Source organism: Ctenocephalides felis, unplaced genomic scaffold (genome assembly GCF_003426905.1).
Source record: "Ctenocephalides felis isolate EL2017-DRISC unplaced genomic scaffold, ASM342690v1 CF-g0.4_SCAFFOLD_01170, whole genome shotgun sequence".
Lineage (NCBI taxonomy): Eukaryota > Metazoa > Arthropoda > Insecta > Siphonaptera > Pulicidae > Ctenocephalides > Ctenocephalides felis.
Window position 1 is genome coordinate 19,270,513 of NW_020537324.1, and position 25,091 is coordinate 19,295,603.

A 25,091-nucleotide genomic window follows, 5' to 3' on the forward strand; every position below is an offset into this window, starting at 1 on the left:
TGTGCCACATCCATAAGTGCGTGTTTAATCTGACATAGTGTTTCTCAAATTGTATCATTTTATATAAAAAATATGCGTATAACAATTTGAAGTTTAAATATGATTTGTGGGCTAATATCATTTTTATTGCATAAGGTATAGGTTAGCTTTTTATCCTTTCTTCGGATTTTTATAATTTCGATTTGGATTTTTTTGGACGTGTCTCCTTTGAATAATAACTGATATAGGGGAAAGTCTCCGAGTGCCGGATACCTAAGGTTTTTTATAAATAAATCGAAAAATATTTTAAGAAATATTTATTAAATTATGACTTACGTTAGATAACAAAGTTAGAAATCTCCTAAATTAATAAAAACGCAATCTTTGCTAAACCATAATTAATACTATCAATCAAACTTTGGTATCAAAAATGTGATTTTACGAAGTGGCACCTAGTACCGGACATTTCAAAATAACCAGCATTGAACACATATGTAGTCATTTCCACACTCTGGAATATCTGCACATTTGTGCTTGACGAATATTCTTAGATATTGCAAAAAAAAAATCACTAATTATCCACCCTTTTGGCTGGGCCACACCGATGCTCTCAGCTGGAGCATTCATCATAAGATTTTCATTCTTTGAATAGAAAATACGAAAAATGGGGGTATGTAGCGACCGTTAGTACTCATACCGAACAAAATTAAATAATTCGAATAAATTACGTCCATTCTCACAAGAAATATCAATATGTTTACTTCCGGCGCTAAGGGACGACTTAGTGTCCGGTGCTAAGGGACAGACAATTTCGTTTATTTGATGGTAACTTCTAAAATTGTTTAAAATATCTAATAATATTCTACCATTTTACGCATAACAATCAAGTACTACTTTTATTTTGGAATGCCACTAAAAGATAAATGCATTAATAATACACTAGATTTACTTCTATTGATATTTTGGTGACGCTATGTTTTTGCGCCTAAAACAACAAAGGGTTGCTCCCGCCGTGGCCGTGTGCGTCAAAGGTGAGTCTTGGCGCGTGATCCTGCACATGTGTGCCCCCCGCGCCCCTTTCACTTGTATTTTGAAATAAAAAGATTTATACTCGCTTAAATAATACGGGTTAAATAGTGTCCGGCTTTAAGTGCCGTCCGGCGTTACGGGTCTTCCCTCTATCCTTTTTATTATAGTATCATTAACTTTTGAAGTGAATTGAACTTGTGATTTTAGCTTATAGGCCAAACGCACAAATATGCACATCTTTGAAACGATTTTGTTCGACGAGATTTCTTGGTATTCGTAAACTTCATTTCATAGCTTGATTACCTAATTGTTCTGAAGAAATTATAATGACTACGTATAGTAGTCTCTATTGATTTTCCTGTTCTTGTTAGCCATAGCAGCATTTAACTTAAAATTTATTCAATATTATTTATTTACTCATTCCTAATTCACATATTAAAAAACGCTGATATATGATGAACATATTACTTATCGTATTTACTACGTTTATGTCGTTTTTTATTATGGGCAGACAGAAACTTGTATCCTGTGTACAGATAATTCATTACTCGTTGCATATATATTGTAATTGTTAGATGATAATTTTAATAGTAAAATTACTGACTTAATAGACTTATTAATCTAATAAATTACATATATGTTAGGATTACTACAAATTGTTAGAAAGTGAGGTTAATTTTATATAATATTAATAATAATTTTTCAAGAAAATATGTATTTTGAGCAAATTGATGAATTCTGCAAAAGTACTATCCCACTTTTACAAAATCTCATATTAGTTGATGAATATCTTGGATTTAAATGTAGATATTTTCTTCGTGCCCTATTTAAATTATTCCAATTTAATGATTTTAGCTGACATTTAGCCATAATAATTTTTATGGCATTCTTTACTCAGTTTTTGATCATCAGAATAGCCATTTTATTGTTCTTTTTAATGTTAAGTAAAAATACGTAATCTGATCTAGCAAGGTTTTGTTTTAAATTTAATTTGTTTGTATGTTTTAATTGATACTCATTTTTATTTTACCAATCATTAAATCTGACAAAGTTAGCCAAACGAGTTAGGATTTTTCCCATGTAAATTACATTTTGCACTAATCTGTTGATTTTGCACTCACTAATGACGTGCTTAAGAATAATGAATCTAGGCGTGTGAACATTAAAGAATCAACTTATCTATACTAGTTTTACATACATGTCATCTATTATAATACATGCTCATAATGCATTATTCTGATTCACGATATAAGGTCATTACCATCACCAGACATGGTGAAATTTTAATTGAAAAACATTTTTTGTAGTAGTAGCTTTTATTAATTTTACGATGGATTTGTGACAATGCCAACCGCGAAGTGTAGAAATTCTAACATTGGTATTGTGCTAGCAACGCTATTTGCAACCGGTTTTATAAGGATTGAATATTGCATGTACTGTCGATTTATGTTCATAAATGAGAAGTCATTTTTCTAATGGCGATCTTTTGTGCATTATTGCTACCATAAGCTTGGATTCCTTATTGTTGTAGACTAAGGTTCTCTATACATATTTATTATTTACAAGTTTTTAAATAAACTTTTTCAAATTAGTGATGTTTTTAACTCAAGGGGTTGATTATAGAGATTTTAGTGTAGAAATTCAAAAAAAAAAAAAAAAATATCATATGTTTAAAGTTAAACTATTTAAGAATATGTACACCAGAGGATGTTTAGAAATTCAAGTTTTTTTAAAGATAAAGCTGTTTAAGCATTATAATCTTCTTCTGTTTTCGAAATCCTCTGCCTTTTGCGAAATTCAAGGCGTTTTTCTCAAAACTGTCTTTTTCAATAAGATGCCCACTATTTCTCGAGTTCTACTGGACCGATTTGCTTGAAATTTTCAGAGAATTTTTTTTATAGACTTCTCTCTAGCATGTACTAGCCTCATCTCCAAATTTTAATTTATATTATTTTTCAAAAATTGAGAAATTCAAAAAAGTGGCAAGAAATTGATCCGTATTTTTATGAAGTTTTGTCAACAATTTCTGTAATACTGATGAATTATCTAGTAAATATGCATGCTATAGGATTTAACCTTTCAAAATGTTTAGCACGGATAGCAATAACATTACTATTTGGTTATATATTTAAGTTAATTTTTTTATTTAATTTTTTTTTAATTTAATCCTAGCAATAGCATATACCATTGCAATATTATTCTAGATTAATTTTTTTCCTTGTGAATTCGAATTACTAGGAGGGTTGCAATAGTGGGCCTGGTCACGTGTCTACTTTTTGTGACCCCTCACTTCAACTACAGCTTATTTTTAAAATTAATAACTTTTATTTGTTTTAATTTTTCCTGTGCTTTCGTAACGCTGATAAGTAAATTATAAAAGAAATGATAGTATAAAAATGGATTGCTTGTTTTACGTTGATTTAAGAATGACCTAAAATTTACGCCTTTACACTAGTATACACCCTTAAAACAATATTTATTCCATTTAATGGGAATCACAAAATTGACTTTTATTCGATTTTGATTCATTATTTCTCGATCTCTTTAGAAGATAACTAAAGTATTAGTGAACCAAAACCTTTGCACGCATAGCTTCAATAAAAGTATTACACTTATTAAGATTAACCGAATAAGGAGTTCAAGATCTGCGTGTTTGAATGGAATTTCGTTTCTGAATAATTTATTTATTCTCTGTGGTAAGGCACTAAAATAGAATTGATCGATATTGCTTCTAACCACAGAAAATTGTATTAATGTAACTATTGTTCGAACAATTTTCTAAGAAGTTTTTGAATTAATCTCTTTATTTAGTTATTTCTTTATATGTAGGATTCATGTATTTTTTACATTAATTTTAGTTACCATGCTTTAACGTAGATCTCTTGTTTTGTTTCTGTGAGAATCATTCATTAGGAATGTGATTTACATTATTAAAATATTTTTCAAATTAATTGCTTTTAGCGTAAGTTTCATTAATTTACTCCATTCAATGGGTATTTAAATAATTTAAATTTTTAATTTTAATTTAAAAACAAATTCTTTAAATATGCTTATTAAAATAATCATGATCCCACCATTGGGCGCCGTTGAAACAGATACGGTACTATTACCTCACTTAGTCCGTTAAACTTTGTTTGATTACCGTTACGTATTAAGTAACATAATTGTTTTAATTCGCGCACATGTAAGTTTCATATAATGTTATATTGTGTAACATATAAAAAATCTACATTACAGTGAAGAGACTTGCATTCCGGAACAACTATATATATTACCATTTTAACAGTTGTAGATAAAAGTTGTTCCGTGAGAAATTTCTACTTGCAATGTCTTCAACTTGCAAAATAAATTTTTGATGAAAAAAAGTCTATTTTAGTTTAATTTTTTTTAACACACAAATGACAACTTCTGTAAATTTATACTATGCAGATGATAGTATGCACCCACGAGATGAATTCTCACAATTAACTTCATAATTAATATGAATATGAGATAATATTGCCAAGCTCATATTATTCTTTCGAATCAGAATACAGTACTAATTTCTTACAAGTATTTTAATAAACGTAATTAAATACAGAGTGAGTCATTTTTAAGGATTGGCAATTTACATACACTATTTTATTTGTTTAGTTTTTGTTATTAGTATATACTGGCAGTTAATGACTGTACTTGTACTATATATTATATTTTCATCAAAAACTTTTCGCAAATATTGAACATGATTCCATTTTGTGCAGAATATTTGAATGAAATTTATTACTTTCATTTATAGGAATAAGCTCTATATGAAAAGCTTATATTTTTCAGTTACTGCCTCATAAATGGTAATGTAATGGTAATATTGCCAAATTTTGCAATTATGTATTAAGTTTCAGATATTTGATTATTAAAATTAATATAACTTAAAATGAAAGTTGCTAACCCTTTCTTGGACTTTTATTCATTGCCTCTGTTTTTGTAGATCTACACTATCTATCTAAAATAATATCATGCATACGGTTTGTCACCGATTTAAAATTCTTTGTCAGTTAGGTGCATCTCTTCATGCAGGGACTAAAATTAAATTTAGAAATCCGTATATTTCTTAGTCGCGTTATTTTTGTTTTATTCTTTTAAATAACGCCTCACATTTATTTTGGAGTGTTGGTGATAGTCGTGCCCTGCAAGCTCATCGAAAGTTAATGTAATTAAGTTGCATAGTATAAGGATAAAATATAAATATTCTTATTGATTATTCATTTTATACAACATAATCCATAAGTTATTCATTGAGAAATTAATAGTGTGGTGGCAAGATTTATTTCACCTATATGTTAAAATATAAATAATATTATTCATTATTATTATTAGTCGTTCACAAGGGTTTTTGAAATAATTTCACTTTGCTAAGTCTATCAATCTGACTTTTATTCTTTAACAGTCATCAGAGATGTCTATTTTTTCTATTTACTTACAAATTATTATTTGTAATAATAAATAATATTTTGCATAATTATTGATAAATGTATGAGCACATGTATCGTTTATGTAGGCGCAAATTATTTCAAGATTTACTGAAACCGATGTTTTTTATAGACCAAATATAGCAAAGATATTGTGCAAATAAACAATGCTATTAGCGTCTGCCTATCAGTTCGCACGTTTCTCATATATTGTAAGAGAAAATACAACGATATTTTGTTTTCTCTTTTCGATTATTTGATTTGAATAATATGGCTTCGATATGTTTATTTTTAAGAAACTAGCTGAGATTTACGAGCACTAATTAAAATAAACTGGATGGTTCGTTTGCTTTATAACAATTTTGATAATATTATTGCTGTCTTTGATACTCCAATTCATTCACGATTTATATAGATTTATTTGTCACAGATTACAATAGACTATTACACACGTTTTTCAGTTTAAAGGAAAGTGGTCAAGATTTGACCAGGGCTTTTTCTAGAATAACCCGGGACCCTTCGGGGTAGAGGATACAATGGTATGAGTATAAATACCTGAACTTATAATAATGAGGAGACTAGCAAATGTAATGAGAGAAGAAGGTTGTAGAGTGAAGATCAATATATATCACAAACTAAATAGTGGCTTTATTCATATATCTTATGGTGATGGAATATTAATAATTTACAGTCCACTTATATCAAATTAATCATAGTGATCCTCACCAGAAAGAGTTGCAATATAATTTTTTGTTATAGTTTTTAATTACAGTCTGTTATATTAGAACATTCAGTAATTATTTTGGCATTATTATATTACTTTTTGACCCAGTAGTCCAATTCAGTTGTGACTAATTATTTGCATCCATGCCTTCCAAAGGGGTGTATTTTCACTTGAGATTATATTTGGGACCATAACCTCAAGTGGAAATTTGGCATCAATGCTGCCTGATGCCAGACTTTGGCCGTTGCTGGGATCGAACCAGCGAACTCGGTACTAAGTTGGGCTAGCCCACGTCCGAATCGATTTTGCCATCGGTGGGCCATATTGAAAATTTTGTGATTAATTTTGATTTTTTAATAGTTTTTCTTAGTGTGATCAATATTAATCCACTCTTAATCTTCAGAAGTGACTTCTTATTTCTGTTTTGATAAATAGTGAATGGTATGCATTATAAACGTGATAGTTCAGGCGTGATTGTGCACTCCAAGAATAGAAATCATTTCGACACTTTAATGATTACAATGTTTGAATTATCGTGAGACTTTTTAATACAAATAAATGAAACTCGACGAATATGGAAGAAGATAACCTTTTTTGGTCCGGTTGTGAGAAGTGTTTAGTGAGAAATGCAAACCACCTGCAATATTACTTAGTTATATACCAAAATAGTATTGTTATTGCTAAAAGGTTAAATCTTTTAGAGTTCATGTTAACATTTACTAAATAATTCATCAGCATTACAGAAATTGTAATAATAAAATTCATCATATAGACAGAACTAGAGTCAACTCTTTGAGTTAAGACAAAATTATAATTACAGATTATAGAACTCTTCAAGTTCTGATCGCTGTGCAAATAATATATTTAAAAAGATACTAAAATAAACACTTCTAAAATGATTCTATTAGCACCCATAGGTTATTCATGTTATACAGAAACAGTCGTAAGATAAAATTGTAGAAAGATGAAACTAAAATTATATCTATATGATTTTTTAATTGTAATTCAATTATTCCGTGTTCCATATATTTACAACTTAAAAAAATTTATTTACACAATTTTTTTCAAAGTATTATTTATGATTATATGTATCGTTAGGCAAAATTGACATTTGTGTGTTCAATTATGTATTCTGGTATTGGTAGATCAATATGTAGTTTTTTTTTATTTTTTAAGTTTTTAACAGCAATCAGAACCTTACGTCCTATGAGCTGTTGTTCTGAAACTTCTCCTTACTTTGTATCTTTAGATGGTAACTCAATGGTTAATCCATCCATATTTGATGATTTATGTTATTAGAATTAATCTAATAGGGCTGACTTTTTTTATTGGTGCAGCAATCCGGGCAAGGGCTATTTTCACTTGGAAACATATTGCTATCTATATTTCCAAGTGAAAATCGTTGTCACTGCTGCCTGACAAAAGGCTGCTCGAAGTGGGTATAGAACCCAGGACCTCTGAAACAAGTCCCATCGCATTTAACCGCTTACCGCTTCGTAGTACAAAATTTGACATAGAGATATTCTGATTTACTTCACATTCACCATCAAACCCATATCTTATAACTCTTAATTCTTTGCCCAAATTAACCCTTCATAATGATTAATTTCATCGGTTGTTAATCTAAATTTGCTTCTCGCTAAATTTGCTTCGTATTTTATTTTTAGAATGTCGATTGTGCGCTGTTGTTCGCAATCTATTAATCTTCATGAAACTATCCTTCTTGGGTGCACATCGCGTTTAATAAATCACAGATGGAAGAAACTCTTAGGGAGAGTATGTTTTGATTTTAGCTCAAAAACGTGACTCTTTGCGGAATGACTTCTTTGCTATTTTTGCAATAATTTACTATCTAGCACACTCTTGAGTATTGAATATATAAACAATAAATGGATTAAACCAAAGAGTTTTCCTTATCATTTTACACTGCAATTCCTGAATGTATTATTTTCAATTGTACACATTTTTGTGATCTCTATATTAAAGCATAAATTGCAAATCAAGCAGTCGCACGGGTCGCAAAATCCTGTGTGCATTTCGAAATTTCAATTTGAGTGTGTAAAATTCTATTTGATATTTGATTAGAAGCTTTTCTTCTTAGTATTGATTTTCTTAAGTAAATATCTCAAGATGGAAGGAAAGTGATAGTACGAGTATATTACAATTGGAAAGTGTACATGCTGTGCTATATATCTCTATTGTCTTTATAATTGCATTTCATTATTTACTGTGAATGGCATTTAAAGGATGTTCCACTTTTCACCAACAATATTATCAACTCAAACAATTTCCCACGTGTGAAAATAAAACTAATTATGGCTCTATTTTTGGTTTTCATTATTGAATGGCACGAATAAATCTATTGAGGATCACTCGACCATAAATTTATCATTACATTTAATAAAGCATTTAAATTTTAGTATGCTCGCTTTCACGATGGTAATTAACACATTACAGCATATTTATGATGATGTATGATTATTGTAGGTTATGCCCTGAAGCATTAAGTGATGTTTTTTTTCTGCAATTTAATTAAAATTTACCCTTTTAAAATTTAACTATTACAACTCGACGTATATGTTTACAGTTGTAATTAAAATTTATTTGTAACAATCAAATAAAGAAATTGTATTTAATAAATTATTGGCTTATTATAAGATCTTTTGTTATGCGATATATATGTATTTGGGGGTAGGGGGTGTTTAGCCCATAAACTTTACTATACAGAATTATACAGTATTACAAGGTCTATGGTTTAGCCCTTTTCCGATTATTTGACTGATTAACATCTTGATGTTCGAATATATTTTTTAAGGAATGAAAAATAAAGTTCATAAATTTGCCAGAACTTTTTCTAACGGGTGGTTTTTATAAGTCGTTATAAGTTTATCTCATAAATTATTCAATAATAAATTAAATAGCATTGGAAAACTTGAATCAAATAGCAGACGAACGGATTGCAGCTATATTTTAAATTATTCAGTGTTACGGTTAGCGATTTAATTGAATGAGACATTAGCATCCTGTATTTCCAACCTGCTGTAATTGGTAGCACGTTGCATTTAGATATATACCATACTACTCTCCGTCTATTGTTAAAAAATATATTGCCTAAGTTTTGCCTTTCCTACAGATTAGAATAATTACTTTCACTAAATTTATGTTAGTCTCTCTTATGGTCTTTATACTTTTGCTAGTTTTAAAAATTGAGTTTTCTTAATTAATATTAATATATTAATAATTATTAGTGACCAAAGAGGAAAGCTATCCGAAATTCATCATCTAAAGCTTGATAACGTTATTGAATCACAATTAAAACGTTCATATTAGTCCAGTCATTATAGTAAGTTCACCTCGAAATTCGAGATACCCAGCTGTAAGTCTGTAAATACTTGTATATTATATTATATACTAAAAAGTTGTCTCAGAACCTACATATGGGGTGTGTGCGGAATCAAGCAAGCTTGGGATTATTTTCTGGGCTTTGAGACAGAAACAAAATGATAGTCATTTTTATATCATGAAATTTTATAATCAATAGTAGGTTTTGAGACAACTTTTTAGTGTCAATATACAAGTATTTACAGACTTACAGCTAGGTACGTCGATTTCCGAGATTCTTACCTAACTTAAGCTTAAATTACTGAACTGGAATATATGTTTAGCAATCTTGAGTACTTTACTAGGAAGACCAGTAAAACTTTTATGAAGCGTAATATTGACTAATCATCTCAAAACTATTAAGACAAATTGATTTTGGATTGGATGGATGGATTTACTATTGCTTTTACTAATTTTTCTGTGTATTTTTTTGTTTGCATCAACAATCAGATATCGTTAATTCGTAAAGCTTTAACTAATAATAAATCATTCACATTATTTATTTACGCTATTGGTACATTATATATAGGAAGTTACTCAGGACAGTATTAATTTCACGACATTTTCTATAGTATTGCACCACAGCGTGACGCTAACTAGTAGAGAATAGAATTGTATATCCGCACATTTTACTATCAGTGTTGTAAAGGTATAAATTCTAGTGTCGCATTTCTCCTGTAATCCCTCATATAAAATAAATAATATTGTTGCTCCATGGCAGGATACTAAAATTAATCGTAATCGCAATATAATAACCGTGGGATTGCAAATTTATGGTTGCTTCATAAATTATTAATTGTGATGTCCATATTTTCTTGCTAATTCTCAATTTAAATCTTTATGAAATTAGCTTCAAATGTAATGATCTTTTTTTCAAATAGTAGTTTCTCGTGTTGTTTAAGACGATAAAATATTAATGCGAATTTAGAAGTAGCAGTCTTATTATTACTACTTAGGGGGCGTCCATTAATCACGTGAGCTTTTTAGGGGGAGGGGGAGTTTTGACAAAAAATCACAAAATATCACGTGGGGTATAGTAAGATATCATGTGTAATTATTTTTAACTGATTTAAAAAAAACTCAAACATTTAAAAAAAAAAATCAAAAATTTTACAGTTTTATAACGTAACTAAAAATACACGTGATGTTTGGTGGGGGGGGGGTAATTTTGAATATCACCATGTATCACCAAGGGGGAGGGGGAGACCAAGAATGCTTAAAAACTCGCTCACGTGATTAATGGACGCCCCCTTACAAAAACCTATGCTTTTTTATATATAATAAACCAGGAATGCAAAAACAACTCAGTGTTCTGAATGTACTATTTTTATAATTTTGTAGCGATTGAAGAACAAAAATCATCATAGAGAACTTTTGACTATTATTTACTTGTTCTTTTTTTTGAAAAAAAAAAAAAAACAATTTCTTGTCGATTTTTTTTTTTTAGTTTGTGGTACTAGAAACAGTTCTCTACTATCCATTACGAAATTAGGTATAAAATGCACAATGTTTACCTTTGTAAGCGACTAGACTCAATCTTGTGATCTAGTGACAACGTTAGATATTTTTTATAAAATATTGCACTTGTTGCCTTATCTCATTATTGTCTGTAAAATTTAGGACAACAGCGATTGCGATATCATTTTTTTAATATTTTTATGGAAAATATTATTTTAATTATGATTTGGGATAGTCTTCATAAATAACAAATCAATATTCCAATTATCGTAATATATTTGTATGACTATATTTATTGATTTTTTGTATTATTAACGCGCAGAATAAACTCTTTTAAGAGTTCTCTGAATTACGCTATCATCATCAAATATTCTATTTATATACTTTACGCGTATAATGTGACATCATTGGGCCGTCGTCCTCCCACATATTAATATTATGCTGGAATACTCTAAAATATCTGATTGATACCGAAATCTGGGAACTATGAAACAATGATACAAATTGGATTATTCATATTTTATCTAAATGAAATATCTTAGGAAAATAACCGTTGCACCAAATCATTGTCAATGAAATAATATTTACAATGTTTTCGTGCACGCGATAAATAATGTAAATTATTTATATAACCCGTGTTTGCTTACAATTCATATTACTAATCATAATTGTTTATATTTTGCACCGATTATTTTAAACAACATTCCTGATTTTATGTGCCATGATTTTACTACTATTACATCAATATCGCTATTAAATGCGTTTCACTACTAATCAGTAAAGTCATCAATCAAAATATAAATTTCTTTTATGTCCTATTTAGTAGGTTGTAAATTGATATAGCACCTGTTTTAATGTCACCTAGACTTTAAAAAAAAGGGATTATGGTATCTAGGTTGTCGACGTAGCCTTTTATGGTAACAAATTTTAATTTATTCATCTAATCGATAAAGTCGTACCCATTTTGTTAATATAGATACTTCTTTTAATCTGGTCAAGTTCCTTAGATGAAAAGTTAGTTTATTGATTAAGTAAATAAGGATATTTTTTCATTGTTTACTTAAATTTTAAACTAAGTTAATATCCTAGAAAACTGAACATTCTGATATGACATTGTTAATTAGCAAATCATTTGTATCTATTTTATCGTCATGTATTTGATAGATTACTCGTTTATTTCTTGATGAGTTTTCTTTATGTAAATCATTTTTTTTAACAGTTAACTTTTAATAAGTTAATGTTCACCACCTGCAGAAATAAATGTTTCTTAGAGCTCGATTCATTATCTCACATTAAAGTATTATTAAAAATTCGTTTCTCAATCTACAATTAATTTCATTATACTGCAGATTCAATCACATGCTCATTATTGTCTTTGACAATCCGTGTTATTACTTTCAGTCGTAGATTTCAAGCCGAATACAAGATAAAATTTCATAGTTTATTTACACTTTCTCTTCTTTGAGAAGTCTCTGGTTAAAACAAAAGTTATTTCTAGTTGATTATCCACACAGATTATTTTATTCAATATATTTTTTATAGATATTTGGCAATTGTTTAACAAAATTATGCTTTCTTTTTTACATATGATTATACATTGGCGGGAAAATATCATTGATTATTATAATAAACATTTTATTATATAACCTCTACATAACTTTATTACTTTGTTATTACAGTATTGCAAAAGTTGAACGATTGCACTATTTGAATGATTGTATGATTTGAAAAACCTAATTTATATTGCTTGTCGTTTATGATTAGTAGTATTGTTGCTTAATGGAAATTACATTACCATGATTTATATGCTTTTCTATTCAATGATTCGTGTTGTAACATTTTGTTTTTATTAATTATGCACTGTAATTATTGTTCTCGAACGATGGGAATTATCTGTGATTGTATAATAGTTAATATTATTAATATACTGGAAATTATGTATAAAGCTAATTATGCCAAAAAATATTATCTTGTCTTTTTATCGCCTTCAATATTTTGCTTTTAATTTGCTCGTGAAGTACCATTTCCAGATAAATTTGATACCATGGTTATATCAAAGTTTGGAATATATTTTTATAGGACTATAAAATTGTCATAAAGATTAACTTTGAATCTTTTATATACTAATTAACTTTGCCGATGGAAAGATATTAAACCAGTATTTTTGTGGTGCGCAGAATGAAACATTTTTTGCTTAATGAGTTGTTAAGTATAGATCAATGCAAAATTGTGCATATACGATTTATGTATGAATATAACTTGCAAAATGTTTTCATGTTGCTAATGTTATGGTAAAATGAGTAGAAGAGCTAAGGGTTTGTTGTAACAATTTTTTTTTACTCGTGTATATTGAGATCCCCACTCATGACATTTCTAATATGAAATACAGATGAAAAGATGATGTACATATTCCTGTACCAAATCCGATAAAATATTAATAATAATTTATTATTTCATAATTAAACATTTTCTAGAAAAATGTCCGATGTTACAACTTACACCGTTATTGGATCTAGTTGTAACAACTACCGGAACAAGTAGTAACGTCAAAAAACGATCATAGTACCTCTGATAATTTATTATTTGCTTATTTTTAAGAAAAAATATATGTTGCTAAGTAATTATTTTCATAAATCAACGTAAACTATGATTGATACGTGGATACATGAAAAATATAGTATCTCCTGTCATAGAAGTTCTAATTGTAAATCAAAGTAAACTACAATTATTACAAATAAAACTATAGTGTTTTCTGTAACACAATTTACATGTGTCTACATGTCACAAACTACTGATTCCTCCCAATCTTCTTTGAATTTTATTGTTATTCTATTGAATCAAGATAACTATTTTTAAACAATTTAGCAATCATAAAAATTGAAACATGTTATCAAAGATTGATAAATTTGAAGCAGATTAAGAAATATAAAATTTAAAATTAGTTGATAATAATAACGCCGACCGAAATCTCTTGATAGTAATTTTATATTACACTTAAAAAATGTTGGACCTGCACAGTTCTGTATACTACTACATCGGCATACGGGACAGTAGCTATGACAATATTATGCAGGACGGTTTACATGTCCAATCGAGATAAAAAATATTCTTATATCGTTCAAGATCCTATTGAAAAACGCCTGTTCCTACTTACCCCTGTTGCATAAAGCTTCTAGCTCCCCTATTAATATTTTTTTTATTTTTTCCAGATGATGGACGACGCGGTCGTTTCCTATTAGACCGTTTCGATTTTCTTTATTGTCGAAGAATAATAACAATAGCACTGAATTAAGAAACCATTACACACAGCTCTCTTGGTCAAGAGAGCGCAGAATCTCTATAGCGACCCCTGTTGCTCATCAGCCAGAGGCCTCTACGCCGCGCGCAGAAGACGCATCTTGAGAAAACATGAAAATGGTGCTGTCACAACGGCAACGCGAAGAACTGTAAGTTGAAAAAAAAAATTATTTATTGTTTTTGGTTAACATGACATTCTATGTTACTGTATCTGGGTTTAATTTTCATTGAAAGTATTGCCATTGGTGATTTTTTGACACTTTTGCTCTTAATTAAATTGCACAGTCTTCTTTTTGTTTAGGGTTTTAATAATTCAAAACTTCAATAAAGATAATAGGTATTACGAACAAATTAGCTTAAAACAAATTTAATGAATTTAAATAATAATCGTTGAACCATTGAAATAATGCGTTAAAATTCTGTTCATTCCAAATTTATTTTTTATACCATATGAAGATACTACACTGTTTCCTTGAAATTAATTAATTCAAAGCAATATCTCACAGAAATATATTGTTTGCACGGATAAATCACTTTAAGGGGCCGATTCTGCCATAAAATAGGCAAGGCTGGTGTTCGGACGTCTTTTCGTTTTATTATATTGGCCATGAAGGTGATAAACTTCAGGGCATTAAGCCTTACACGAAATGGTTGCTACCCCTGGTAGAGGGGGTAGCGGAGTGTTTTAATGGAACTAGTTGTTCATTTCAAAAAGTAAAGTCCGTTTAACGACATGTACATAACCAATAAAAATAAATATATATTCTTTCATTATAACTTAGTAACAAATCAGTGATTGTAATTAGAACTGCAACAAATACATAATATACAAACAAATCAGTGTTTAATACAGTACACAGCTATAAGGGTTAAATTATAACCCAACAACCGAATTATCGAAGGAGAGTTTTAATAAATTCTATAACTACGAAACATAAAGTACAGCTGTGTTATGTAGCAGTTTTCATATAAAGTGGTACTAATAACTGTCAAAATCCTATGTGGAACGCAGTCAGTCGTTTTAGATAGAAAACCTAGTCTAGAAAACGCTCAAATGGCAAAAAACGATGTTAACGTGACTGTATCTTTGAGATATGGCTTCACAACATATGAGTGAAGTTGCATTTTATGTGGAAAACGACTGATCGTGCCGCAGGCATTTTGATAGTATTTAGTACCATTTTGTATGAAAACTGGAACGTAATATAGCTTTGTCATATTGTTCTATTTTACTACAGAATCGGCCCATTGATTTAAGTAATCATAAGAACTATGTTTAAACTTCAGATGAGTCAATCTTCGTGCAAGTCAATGAATTGACGAATGGAGTTGACTCCATTAATTTTATTTCAAATCAGATCTTGATAATTATAAACGGATTATAAATATTATTCTATATAGTCATTATTGCCATTTTTCTATGTGTACAGCCTCTTATTGCTATTTGCTCAAGACTTACATAATATTATTATCCGCTTGTTTTTCTAATAAATGCATTATTATTATTGTATAATTTTTGCCATTACACCGCTTGTTGCGTTTGTTATAATTTTCTTATCGTTACAAAAGCAAATTGCTTAATAACTACGTACTATATTTCTTCCATTTTATCGATTTTGATATAATGTAATTCGGTTTTATAGTTCATGAATTTTATATGAAAACGTCGTTTGTAAATGACACATATACTATTTTTATATTCATTAAATAATCTGTACTGAAATGTGTTTATTTCAGTTTCATGTTATAAATAGAATAATTGTACTTTTTCAAATGTGTAGTATCCTTCCTTCCCAAGATTGTTAATAATTGAAGATATTTAAAATCTAGTCTATAAAGGGAATAGTATCTACTAATTTATTCTTTTATGTTTCTACTACAAAGTATTCAGGGAAAAAATGTATAGGTTTTCACCTATTCATTTTATTTAATTTATTATGCTTTTGACAAAAAATGTATAAAACAGTTTTTGGTTTTTGGAAGCTTTTCGAGAAATAGTAGAGAACAAAAATCGAGTATGTACCTATAGGTCAAGTTTGAATTGCATATACAATTTTGTGTAAATATTATCAACAAATGATATTTGCACAAACAGATTTTTTCAAATAATAACGGCCTATATATGCTTGTTTATATGTTTAGTATGTTAGTCTTTCAGTGACTTAACATCATGTGTATCGATTTCATTAGAGGTTATTAAATAACCAAAGTGGGCCGGCTGGCCTCGCTTTTGCTATCAAACCCACAACAATATGTTTCTTGAAGATTTATAATTCAGTGAAAACATTGGATTTGAATGAATATTTATTGAAATATTTCTTAATGCTTGAATAATTTGTATTACAAAATGAAGTGGACATGCGTTGAATAATAAGATAAACTATATATGTATATAATTATTGTAATATTTAAATTCGACTCTGATCTTTTACTTTATATTATTTCATAGTAGAAGTTGTGCAACAAAAAAAAAATTCAAATTTATAATTATTGAAATATTTAAATTCAACTCTGGTCTTTTACTTTATATTATTTCATAGTAGAAGTCGTGCAACAAAAAAATTCATTGAATTCTTTTTTATAGAATGATGGTTAATATTTTACAAATTAGTAAAAAGGAAGATCCGGAAATTAGTAATACCTTACTATTGATAATACTTATTTATCTTAACATCTATAATTTTATAATTCTGTTTTATATGCTGATTATTGTATCAGTTCATCATGTATACATTGCTGATGATGCTAATTAATAAAATGAATATACATTTCACGGATGTTATGCTAATTTCTTAGTTCTAATACAGAATATAATCATCTCATGATTTTGCACTATTGCAGTAGACAATTTACATTAATAATAAATTTTCAGCGATTTTAATCATTTCACGTGCTTTCAAAGAATATTATAGCATTCCTGTGTAATGGTTTTGAAACTATTTTCCCATGACCGGTAAATAATTGAGTTTCATATTCTAAAGATTTGAAATATCGTTTCATTGTTCTTCCTAGAGAGTTTTCGTGTTGCGTATTTCATCGTAGTAAAATTATATGCAGATGGATTATTTAGTATGTTGCATAATTATTAGTAATTATAAATGTGTAAGGAATAGAGTGTCGTAAAGCAAATGATTCACTGTATAGCATAATGATATTATTACATCAGTAATTCGCGAAAGATTTTTATCTGACTCAGATATACAAAAATATAAAATTGGTTTAAGATTTTTTTTTTAAAAAAAAAAAGAATATTCATTTTTTTATTTGTTTGGCTCTGTGAATATTTATAAATAAACTTCTACATTCATAGAGTTTGTCTTTATTCACATTTCTATGAAATCCCCAACCAATATTCTTATTGTAATATATTTCTGGAATCATGTTTATAATGTATCAACTTTATATATTACCACTTTATATAGCATAAGTAGAGCGATATAATTAAACTGAAGATTGAATCGTTCTAGAACGTGATTGTTAATTCTGTATGTTGAAGAAAAATTATGATTTGTTGTTTTGTAGAACAAATGATAATAAATCCTGAAACATGAGAAAAAAGAGAAGATTATAATTTAGAATTGATTTATTCAAAACGAAAAGAAAGTTGTGAATTAAAATCAACTTTGTTAATTATGAATACTATTATGTTTTAAATTAAAGAAATAGGTTATGAAACTATTTAATGTCATTTGATTTATTTTGAATTATATACATAAAATGTTTTGTCTCATAAAAATTTAATTTAAAATTTTCAATATTGAATAAGCAACTGATACTAATTATATTTAATCATATTTAGAAATGTTCCATCAATAATGACCATAATAAATAATGAGGAGATATTTTGAATAATAAATGCCGAAGAAAAAACTGCTGTCAAGCACCTATCTTTATCTATCTGCATTCGGTACAACAATCAATTATGGATAGAAATTTTATACCTATTAGTTTCAAGTAGGTTTCACATTCGGCTTTTTATCCAAATGAAAGTATAAGTCAATTTTCGTACTGGTAATTTCTTTCTTTAATTAAGCATAACCACCATGGTTAAATTGGTAATAAAAGCCCATAATAAAAACTGCGTTAATATTTCATTTATTTATAATTATGTTTTATTTCACTTCAATATTTTTTTCTTAGTTGCGGTCAATTTTTATACGTAAGACTTTTTTTCTAAGAGAATCATATAAGCGATTGTTTATCTTTATATCACTTTCTTTTTTGCGTGATACATTTAATAATTGCGAATAACCTAGGGCGTATTTTACAGTTTGACACTCGGAGTCGCAAATTCCAATCGAAAGTTATCTTGATGAAACCAGTTCAGAACACTTTCATTAAAATTGTATAAGATTGCAATATTTTAGATAAGATTTGTTTTCTTTACGATAATATCTCTATTAAATCACGTATAGATATTGTGTTGTTTTGATTTAGAGCGAAAGCATTAATCTTCTATAAATTGTGTTAGATCTTTAAATATTACTTTTCAATGAGTTATTAACGAATTCATAATTTCTAGATTATAGTTAGGGGGCGATTTTGAGGATTTTTGGAACCCCTTCCCCCTTGGTGACGCATGGTGATATTCAAAATCACCCCTCCTCCCCCAACAAACATCACGTGTATTTTTAGTTACGTGAAAAAACTGTTAAATTTTTGAATTTCTTTTGGTAATTTTTGAACTTTTTTTAAAAAAAATCAGTTAAAAAATAATTACACGTGATATCTTACTATACCCTCCCACCCCCACGTGATATTTCGTGATTTTTTGTCCCCCTCCCCCTAAAAACCTCACGTGATTAATGGATGCCCCCTTAGCATAAAGAATCTATCTACGTTCTATCTTGTAACTAAAGTTTTTTTTTTAAAAAAAACTCTTTGTTTGTATTTATTGAACTGCCATGATAAATGTCGTAAAAAACTATGATTAAAATTAGAACTAATGAGGTAATTTTCACACGTTTAACTACATAAAAAATACTACGGAGTGTCTACGCAGTCTAAAAAATACGCATCAAATTAAAAGATAAATCATTTATTGAATTTTTCTTCAGTGCAAGTTCGATTAGATTTGCATTAGAATGAAATCGTCCATAATGTTGTAACTAAGCATTTGTAGATTTTACAAGCATTTAATTTGCCCTGCTTTATATAAATCTTCAACTTTTCCAGGGAGAATTTATGTTTTTGCCAGAAAACCTTATTTGATAATTTTGTAAAAGTCTAAATCGTTCAACACCCAATTGCATAAAACATGTCCGAATCAAAATAACTCATTAAAATAAAAATGTATGTAAATGTTAGCCAAATTGCATAAATATGTGGGCTTGATCTTTCGTTTGGCGTTTTCTGAAAAGCGCACCCATTTCAAAAATATACAAACCATTTGATAAATTTGATAAAATTCAACATTTTTCAAAAAGTTTCCAAAGATTTTGCGATTTTTCTATGTACTAAAAATACACGTAATGTTGGGTGGGGGAGGGGGAAAATTTCAAATATTATAACGTATCACCAAGGGGGTAGGAGGTGTCCAAAAATTCTTAAAAATCGATCACGTGATCAATGGGCGCCTTCTAGAGCACTGGCTTTGATTAGTTTAATTATCTTGATAATCATTTTCTTTATAATTAGCAGATAAGTTTAAAAATCTTTTCATAGTGATAAATCTTAATTCTAATACATTAAGCCAATTATTATTATATATAGGAAAGTTTATGCAACTTTCCTTAAGGCAAAATACCACCCACTTTTAGTGTGCTGATTGTAAAATATTTTTATGAAAATATTCAATTATTTGTATGTTAATTACTCTAATCGAATGATACCGTTTTTTGTTAACAGTTATTTCGTTAAAACTACTTTTATCCAAAGCTTTTAACTTAGCACTTATTTGTAAATCTCTCACTGGAGAGATTCGAATACTATAATATTATTTCACATAATTATTCATGTTGTATATTTGTTTGTGTTTGTATAGATGTATATGTATATGTAATTTTTTGTAATGTATGTTTATTTGTAAAACTTAGCATAATAGCTTATAAAAATTTATAATTTTTGATTGCTGTTAATAAATATATATATAAAAAAAAAAAAAAAAAAAATCCAAAGCTTTTGGATTTGTACATCATGACGTAATGTTTTTTCCATGAAGTCATCCTTGCCCTTGGTCATGGCGCCACAGGTTCACGGCCGATTCTAACACCCGGTTTTTATCATGGAATCCTTCGATCGCGCAGGCCTGTTTCATTTGGGCGTCTCCCTTGGAAAAGGATCAATTTCATACTGTTTTAAAAAATAATAAAATATATTAATTATTTTATAATATTTGCTAACAGAAAGGGAAAAGTTTTGTGCGGATATGAATTATTATATCTTTGTTTTACACCTAGATCAAATTAAATTGGTAAAAAAATATTCGGTATTGCAACAATATTGATGATAGTATGCCTTCATTTATATGATAGCATTCATTTACTAGTAATTATTAACATGATTTGCCATATACCACAATAAACTATAGAATTTTATTCCGCGCTTATCATTGTTTAAAAAGTGATACTGTTGAATGATGACATGCCAAAATTAGCATTTTTAGTTACACCTGTATATTAGATATGTTTTCGTTAATCATTTTCGGCAACTTTCGCTTGTATTATTTCAGTTTAAGTCTTCGCATACAAAAGAATGCTTCAATGTGTATGATCGAAATTTAAAATGATAAATCATTTTTTTCTTGATGTTATCACTCTATTGGATTTCGATTATTTAGTCATTATTTCAGGAAATACGGCCGCAAGCGAATCGAAACTTCTTTGATACATTCGCTTTCTCTGTAATCATTTAATCATTACAATGAATTTGATTACATCTATCAATGCTATAATATATCGTGGTTTGCGGATTTTTTATATCTTAAAGTATGTCTATTGTGTCTTTCATAAGTGGACGAGTATATTATACCTATAGCTGACAGGTAAAAATGATTATTAGTGCAGAATAGCGTTGAAATTGTATGCCAACATTCGATGTAGCAGAGGATGAATAATGAAGTGTGCGAAATTGTCGTGTCAAGTTAGTTTATGGGATATTAAAATGAAAGTTCTATTATACGTGGAACAGTTTTCTATTTTGATAGCAGTTTTTGTCTTGAATTTGAATTGATATTATTACAATCCCAATTGCTTATTTTGAAGGCGATTGAGATATAAAGTCTTAAATATGTACTACAATGTGTGTCCCTAAGTCTCACAAAAATATTTCATTTGTTTAAAGTTTAAATTTGTCTAATAGATTATATTTGATATTATGCGCTTTTCAGTGCTGTTTTGGAAAAATCGATCTGCTGATCAATTATAATTTAAATTTTCAGTAAAGGTAACATTAATCTCATAACTTTATGCTCTTGAACATTTCTGATCTGTAGTCTGCTATCCTTATTGAAACATTTCTAGAAAACTTTAGAAGTCTAATTATAAGTTATAATTTTTATCTTATTGCCGATTTAGTTACAGTTATCATTTTTGGTGCATTTAAAATATTTTTCTAAAAATCAGTGATGCTGACAAACTGATAAAGCTGATAAATTAATACTACTTATAATTCCTGAATTTGATACATTTTTTCAAGATCGGTTTTTAATAATATGGAAATATATAAATCTTTAATTATAATTAATATAATTGTTTTAAAATATGGTGGGATTTTAAGCAACATTTACTTCTATTATACGCAATTCTTAATTCGTTTTTAGTAACGATTTTTTACCGTAGGAAAAGTACGTGCTAGGTTTGCGTGATATTTAAAATAGGATTTTGTTTTACGCATGCGTTTGAAATTAACTATGCATTTGCGTGTACAAGTTTATATATAGAATCAAAGACAGAAATCAAAATTGATATCTTTGCACACTATGAAATTGAAATGAACTGTAGGTACTCAAGTACACAATAATTGAACCTTTGATAAGATAAACGGTGATAAATTAATATATTTATGACAAATTGAATTTACACTTAATAAATCGCGGCAATTTCTTATTTGTAAGTATGCAATAAAGATTCTAGTGTTTTCACTTCATTAGACGTTCAGACTTCGTGGACACTCCATAATGATATCATCGCTATCTAAATCGCATATGCTTTCATTAAAGCATAATTTCAAGGTCGTAATTTTAGATTTAACCTCACATGTCGCGTTTTTGTCGACATTGCGGAATTTAATGGTTATTTTAATCATATCGAAGTGCAAAGTTATCACACTTTAAATAACATTGTTGCACTAAATGTAGGATAGATACCGATTATTAAACATTATTATTATTATTAGATATTTATTCCTTTTGCAAGGTTAGAAATGTGTGAACATGTGGGCTTATTTGGTCTTGACCATTATTTGTTGTCAATGTCATTACTCTAGTTTTACTCGTATATATGCTATCGTATGAATTTATATGACTAGATATTTGCTATGGGACACGTGTATACAAATAAATAAATAAAGATATATATATATATATATATATATATATATATATTATTATTAGTTGATCATTGAAAGGGAAAAAATATTTATATTAGCATAAATGTGTATATTAAATTATTGCAGTAAAGTAGTCGTTTCCGCAGGTTTTGAGTTGTTTTGCACCGCAATATTTCTCTATAGCATATGTTCAAAACAAAAAAGTGTTGGCAGTATTGATAAAATTTAATGCTTGCATTTTTTACCAAAATAAGATATGTAAAATAAAATTTAAGGGTTTTCAAGGAAAAGTATTTATCACCATCCAAGATTTTACGTTGCAATCAAATACGATTCAGATGATATTTTTCATTTCAATCTACAAAATCAAAATAAGAATTTGAGGGTTGAGTTTGATATCCAAACGAGGGAACGAAATCAACTAATTATCTCAATTATTCCTTATAATCATTTACTGTACTTTTGTCAATCTATCTATCAATAAATTGGTTTGAATGACAATGAGTGGGCTGTAAATATAAGAATGATATTGCTGAAATTTAATGCTGCTTGCGATTTCACTAAATTACACTTTACTTTAGCATATAGGGATGTTTGGAAGTTATATGTATCAACACGTAATATTTAATTAATCATTAAAGCTTATTACAATTTTAATATATGTCGTGTACCAATTGAAGAGTACATATAAGTCAATGGATATTAACTATTGGAAAACTATTTAAAAAACCTGCCTATTACAGGTTTTGAATACATAAGAAAATCTCTTATGCTCATCTATTAACGAAACCACTCGAGCGCATCTGACTTATTTATTTAAATGCCTAGGCCATTATTGATGATAGAAAATTTAAATTGATGGTCAGTCAGTATTGTACAGTTTTACTCGCAATAAATCTAAAATCTTATTATATCGTTATTCGTGCGCCCATTCATCATTTGTTCGTTTGTAAGCATTCACCGCCATAAAATAGCACTTAAGATATTTTGAATTATCAATTTGATCTTTTATAATACTGTAATCATTTAGTAAATGCAAGTGGTTTGAGGTATTTGACCATCTAATAAGTTTGAGTATATATAAATCACAATCTGGCTTCAAAATTTAATATTTTTATAATACATTTAAATTTTACAATACATTTACATTGAACTAATAATATTTGATATTTAGATTTGAAAAAGTTCATAATTTGAGAACGATCAAAACCATTATTAAATGCTTATCAATAAATTAATAGATTGTTGAAGTTAATTTAAAAATTATCTAATATTATAAATATAAATATTAGTGTTAGTAAAATTCTAATAACGAAAATCGAATATAGATATACCAACTATTGGGTTGCTTTCTGAAAAGATGACTCATAGGGTTGCTACTCTTCTGATTGCTGTTCCGAAAAAATGTGTATGCACTTCAAGAATATGCTTTTCCTTTCACTTTTATTTACTCTTCATCCTTAAAATTTTATTCTTATTCTAATTATCAATTCTTTACATTGTCTGTTGAATATATCAATATTTCTGAACGTTTTGATTTATTTAACCGCATCAAATGGCCGTTAAACTTAACCTTTACTCTCGCCAAAGATATGAATAATGAGCGAGCAGACCAGTTTACAGATTAACGAACATAAATTTGTTCCACTTACATGAATAATAACTATGTCACACAAATCTTTGCCCATTAATTCTTTAAGTATTGTCTGAGATTGTCAAGTACTATATTAGTTGAAACAGGCAAAGTAATTGCCTTGAAGTTCTTCATTATTTTCAAATGTAATGGGAAAATATCAGCGTAAACTCAACGAACGTAGTACATAATTTGTTTATATTGATTTCTCATTATTAGATTTGTTTAAATTCCGAAGCTCGTTTAAAATTTTAATGCGAAGCAGAAATGACGTATAATTATGGAAGTACTTTGTTCAGTTTTGCTTCATAGAATCAGTTGTTTTCATAAATCTCAAATAAATTACTCATAATGTGTATGAATCATGTATGCATTATTTAGTACGATCAATTTCTTAATTTTATTTTATTTTAAGTGACGCAGTGGGTCATAAATATTATTTAGCCCAATGGAAATTTTCACTAATTATATTTGTCATAATCAGTCTTAATTTTATTTAACTACTAGATAAAGATTTAAATCAGCAAGTTGACCTGTAATTACCTATACTGAGTAAAATTTCTAATATTATGTATCATTTCTCCGTGGCTCATGTTAAAAGCTTTGTCTTGCAACCCAAAGGTTGGTGTGTAGATTGGGATCCAGATTTGATACCCAC

At 28.4% G+C, this 25,091-nt stretch overlaps 1 protein-coding gene across 2 annotated transcripts in view; it reads left to right on the forward strand.

Annotated features, from left to right (window-relative positions):
- LOC113366613 (lissencephaly-1 homolog) overlaps positions 1-25,091 on the forward strand; it is a 43,191-nt gene that overhangs the window by 12,015 nt on the left and 6,085 nt on the right. For both annotated transcript variants that reach the window (XM_026608245.1, XM_026608246.1), the window contains exon 3: positions 14,226-14,462. In XM_026608245.1, the coding sequence (XP_026464030.1) occupies positions 14,425-14,462 (38 nt within the window). In that variant the 5' untranslated portion in view covers positions 14,226-14,424. The remainder of the gene's footprint in view (positions 1-14,225; positions 14,463-25,091) is intronic.